This window comes from Varanus komodoensis, unplaced genomic scaffold (genome assembly GCF_004798865.1).
Source record: "Varanus komodoensis strain SLA01 unplaced genomic scaffold, ASM479886v1 scaffold766, whole genome shotgun sequence".
NCBI lineage: Eukaryota > Metazoa > Chordata > Lepidosauria > Squamata > Varanidae > Varanus > Varanus komodoensis.
This window is the reverse complement of record NW_025336437.1, coordinates 33,451-38,993: the sequence shown is the minus strand read 5'-3', so window position 1 is coordinate 38,993 and position 5,543 is coordinate 33,451. Positions and strand designations below refer to the sequence as shown.

General features: G+C 46.6%; 1 protein-coding gene across 1 annotated transcript in view; it reads left to right on the top strand.

The window, feature by feature from the left end:
• The window catches only part of LOC123035130 (vomeronasal type-2 receptor 26-like), a gene marked incomplete at its 3' end in the record, with an annotated part of 8,078 nt that overhangs the window by 401 nt on the left and 2,134 nt on the right, over window positions 1–5,543 (top strand). The window contains exons 2-4 of the mRNA XM_044453001.1: window positions 12–402; window positions 895–1,122; window positions 1,522–1,648. Coding sequence (XP_044308936.1) covers window positions 12–402; window positions 895–1,122; window positions 1,522–1,648 — 746 coding nt within the window. The remainder of the gene's footprint in view (window positions 1–11; window positions 403–894; window positions 1,123–1,521; window positions 1,649–5,543) is intronic.

The window sequence follows — 5,543 nt, the reverse complement described above, 5'->3', positions numbered from 1 at the left end:
ATCATATACAGGGACTCTAGTTTGCGAGCCTTCCAGGGTAGCATTGTTTTCTCCACTCACTCAAAATGCCTTCCTGGATTCCAGGAATCTCTTCAGATTCTAAAACCAGACTGGACACAAGCAGATGTTTTCCTCAAGAATTTCTGGGAAGATGCATTTAACTGTGTGGACCCAGACCCACTGGTGCCTTACAGGGTTGTGGGAACGTGCACTGGAGAGGAGAGGTTGGAGAGCCTCCCTGGGCATTTTTTTGAAATGTGCATGACTGGCCACAGCTACAGCATCTACAACGCAGTCTACGCTGTGGGAAATGCACTCCACACCTTGTTCTCCTTGCAATCCAACCGCAGAAAAAAGGTTCATGACAAAGCCGGTGGCCTTCAGGACCTGCAGCCTTGGCAGGTACAGTCCACAGTGGAATGCCAATTTTTCCATGAATAAACCAGCAAAGATCTGAACAGTCCAAATTATTTCCCCTTGCCACAGTATGCGGAATGGTTTCATAAGTATTTTCCATTCACAATGCCACAAGCATTTGACTTTCCTTTCCTCTTGAAGCCAACAATTGGAGATGTGTTAGCTTTCCTTCTGGTTGTTGCTGGAATGCCACATTTCACATGAGGCTGATGCTTTGCTACATACAACAGTGTTTGAGGTCAAGCCTTAGACAAACATAGAGAAGCACCTGTGAATAAAGTAGAACTTATGCTATCTTTTCCTATATACCCCCATTAATTTTAGGCAGTGAACAGCATGCCTGCTTATGTCACATATTTGCAATGCAAGGTGCTTTCATGTTCTCAGTGAAGACTTAAGTTCTTCCTCTTCCTCTTTCTTCTCCTCCTCCTCCACCTCCTCCGGCTTCTACTTCTCTTTCTCCTTCTTTTCAATCAGCTCCACTCATTCCTTCAAGGCATTTCCTTTAACAACACTGCTGGTGAAAGCGTCGCTTTCAATGAGCATCGGGAAGTGGAAGGTGGATTTGATGTAATCAACTTCATCACATTTCCAAACAAATCCTGTCTCAAAGTGAAGGTTGGCCTGGTAATTCCTGAGGCTGTCGAGGGGAAAAGGTTCATCATTGCTGAGGACAAAATAACTTGGCATCAGAGCTTTAATCAGGTGTGTATTCAGAATGAGAGTATGTGAGGTGCAAGTCAGCTGTGTCTATTTCCATGCATTTTTCACTCTGAAATTACAAAGGTTTAAACCAAGTTGAAAAAAATTAGGACTGTGGGTGACCAGCCAGATGTCCTTGAAGTTTTGTGAGATCATGCAAATCTAAATCTTCCTTTTCTTTTCTAAAAAACACGTATTTCCCAATTATACCTATTTAGCTCAAAGGTGAAGAAAAATATGCTTTGCATGTTGTGGAATTTCCTGACAGAAGGTTTTGAATAGCATGTTCCGCATTCTTTCCTGTCTGGTTATAATATCTTCTTTTTTATTATACTGCTGATGTGTTTGTTGAAGCTGTTTAACTAATGACTAATGAAAGCATTCCACCTTCTTAATGGACAGATTGCACCTCATTCCATCTGTAGTGATCCCTGCCCAGCTGGTCATCATAAGAAAATGAGGGAAGGGGAAAAAAATTGTTGCTACGATTGTAATGTGTGCCCAGAAGGGAAGATTTCAAACCGAACTGGTAGGTAGCTTGAAGCAACAAACATTCTAGAAAGGTAGATTAGCATCAGAGAAGAGTGAAGAACCTAATTTGTGTGTGGGTTGAATCCATCAAATTCCCATGGACCACCCCCCCCCCGGACTCCAGTCAGCTTATTTATTAATTTATTTTTTTATTTAAAATATTTCTATGCCGCCCCCATGGCAACAAAGCCTCGGGGCAGCTCACAACATAATTAAAACATATATATAACAAATTAATGCAATTAAAAATTTAAAAAATATAAATACATAAGTTACCAGTTAGAATAAGTTTTAAATAAAAAGGTCTTCGCCTGGTGCCAAAAAAAAGAATGTTATATTAGAACAATGCCCAGTCTCAGTCAGCAACCTGGCAGCTCTATTCTGCACCAATTGAAGTATCCGGACCGTCTTCAAGGGTAGCCACACGTAGAGCATGTTACAGAAGTCTATTCAGGAAGTTACCAACGCATGCGTCACTGTCACCAGGCAGTCATTATCCAGGAAGAGACGCAGCTAATGGATTAGCCGAAGCAGAAGGAAGGCACTCCTCACCACCGCCATCACCTGAGCTTCGAGTGACAGCTCAGGGTCGAGCAGCACTCCCAAGCTGCGAACCCTGTCCCTCAGAGGGACTGAAACCCCATTTAGGACAATGCCCAAGTCCCCCATCCTGAAGCCCTAACCACCCACCAACAGGACCTCTGTCTTGTCTGGACTGAGCTTCAGTTTATTGGCCCTCATCCAGCCCATTACCTCGGCCAGGCATCAGTTCAGTACAGCCACTGTCTCACCTGGATTGGTGGAAACGAGAGGGAGAGCTGGGTATTATCAGCGTACTGATGATTCTGCAGCCCACACCTCTTAATGACTTCTCCCAGTGATTTCATGTAGATGTTGAATAGCAAGGGGGCAAAATGGACCCGTGCAGAACTCCATGGCATAACTGCCATGGCACAGAGCCACAGTCCCCCAGCACCATCTTCTGGAATCAGCCATTGAGATAGGAGCGGAACCACCACAACGCGGTGCCTCCAACTCCCAATCCCGCTAGCCTATCCAGAAGGGTACCATGGTCGATGGTATCGAAAGCTGCTGAGAGATCCAGGAGAACTAACTGGAATGCACTCCCCCTGTCTCTCTCCCTGCACAGGTCATCATACAGGGAGACCAAGGCAGATTCAGTACCGTACCGTACCCGGGTCTGAAGCCGGACTGAAATGGGTCCAAATAATCAGTTTCATCCAAGAGTGCCTCGAGTTGTCCTGCCACCACCCGCTCTAGCACGTTGCCCAAGAACGAGATGTTGGCCACCGGTCTATAATTGCCGGCCACCTCTGGATCCAGGGATGCCTTCTTTAGGACTGGCCAGACTACCGCCTCCTTTAAAGGGGCAGGTACCTGGCCGTCTCTTGAAGATGCATTGATCACCTCCAGGATCCAGGTCCCAATCCCGTTCTTGGCTTTCTTGAGTAGCCAAGATGGGCAAGAGTCTAGTAAGCAGGTGGTAGGAGGTACTTGTCCAAGCACCTTGTGCACATCATTGGGCCGCAACTACTGAAATTCATCCATTAATTGAGGACTTGACAGCGTCATTGGCACCTCCTCAGTGGAATCTGATTCAATAGTAGAGTCAAGCTCGTGATGAATCTGAGCGATTTTCTTCCTGAAATGCTTGGCAAAGTTGTTACAGTGGGCCTTCAAAGGTAACAAGAGATCTCTCTTTGGACCCATATGTACCAGCCCCTGCACCACCCGAAATAGCTCCGCTGGACGGCATTGTGAGGTGGCAATGGAAGCGGAGAAAAATTTCTTCTTCGCCACCCTCACCGCCATAGCATATGCCTGATAGTGGGCTCTTTAGTGTGTTCAGTCAGATTCATCCCGTGATCTCCTCCACCTACGCTCTAGTTGTCTCCCAACCCGCTTCATCGCCCGTAATTCAGATGTGTTCCAAGGAGATGAACGGGCTCTGCCAGGTGGGAGAGGATGCTTGGGAGTGATCGTGTCAATAGCCCTGGTCATCTCCTCATTCCCTAGTTCAACCACCAGCCTTGTGAACTGGAAACTTCCCCAGAGCCTTCAGGAATCCATCAGGATCCATCTGGCACCGGGGGCGGACCAGCACAATCAGGCCCGCACCCTTACAGAGGGAAAGGCCGCTCTCGAGCTCAAACCTAATGAAGTGATCTGACCATGACAAGGGCATCAGACTTAAGTTCCTCACCTCAGATCACCCTCTTCCTGCCTGTCAAGAAAACCATGACCAGAGTGTGTCCACGCTCATGGGTTGGGGCACTGATGTATTGAGACAGCCCCATGGCTGCCATGGAGGCCATGAAGTCCTGAGCTGCCCCAGACAGAACCATCTTGGCATGGAGATTGAAGTACCCCAGGACCAACTCACTGCAAGTCTTCAACACCAGGCCTGAGACGATCTCCGTCAGCTCAGGCAGGGAGTCTGTTGGGCAGAAGGGTGCATGGTACACCAACAGAATCCGCAGTCTGTCTCGGTCCCCAACACCAAGTGGAGACACTCTAGACCCGACCTCGAGAGAACAGGAAGCCCCAAAAGGGCAAGAGAAGCTCAATAAGTCAGAGTGACCCCCCTCCCCTCCCCTCCCTTCCCCTCCAGGTGTGGTCGTCGCTGGACCAGTTTATTTATTTATTTATTTATTTATTAAAACATTTCTATGCCGCCCCTTGCCGAGGCCTCGGGGTGGCTTACAACATCAAATAAAATGCAAGATACTTTAAAACAATAACAATTAAAATATATACGGTAAAATAAAATATGCCGCCCTGGCTAAATAAAATTCAATAATGTTAACATTTAAAATGCTGCTTAAATAAAAAGGTGTTAGCCTGGCGCCGAAAAACAAATAACCTGGGCGGGCACAGTTGTGAGAGGGTGACATCCCCCCCCCCCCGTCTCTGTGATACAAGCCAGGTTGGACCTCTCATCCACAATCAAATCGTGTTGCTTTGTTTTGGACTGACCTGGCATTAAGCAGCAGCACCGACAGGCCCAGGGGGTGGTTGAAAAGCCTACCTGAAACCTGCCAGCTGGGGGAATAACCAGAAAGAGGAACAGGTGTTAACCATCTGTCCCTCCTTCTTATATGGAGGCCCATTAAACCCCCAGTGCCATAATGTCCATTGCGTATAACACCCCAATGGCGGCGCCCACGCACTCCCCAGGCGACATCATACTGTAAGCATGAGATGCACCATTAAAAACAACTTAAAACCAACCATTAAAACAGCTAAAAGCATACTCACCATAACCCCCCTCCAGCCCACAAACAAGACCAGAACCAAAGCCCCTGGCCTGTCCAGCCCCCTCTTGGCCCCCAAATGGCTCCCAAACGGTGTCACCACCTTTAGGCCATTGCCCTTCAGCCGCCGACCCCAGCCGCCATTCGAGCTTGTCCTCAGTGCTGAATTTGAGTTTTGGGAGAATGGAGCAACAGACATGCAATGCTGGCTACAAACAGTTCCCCATTTAATGACCACAAGGGTGCCATTCCCCTTGGTTTCCCCCGACATTTGTCAGTATTGGTTCTCATTCATGTTACACAGAACAAGGAGAATTTCAAGAAGACTAGCAGGATGGATTCCATGGAACTTCATCAAAGTTCTTCTTAACAGTTGCTTATTCTTATTTTATTGTCGCTATTGTTAATAATCCCTAGATGTCAGAGGTGAGATGGTATACAAGAGGATATAAATAAATACATAAATAGATTACTATATCAAAATACCTTTTTAAGGATTAGCCCATTATTTGTAAATATATTCAGATCATTATGTCACATCTTGTTCCATTACACCCTGAAAATTGAATCTCTTTTGCAAACACTTTGGGAAATTTATTTGTTTATTACCTGCCTGGG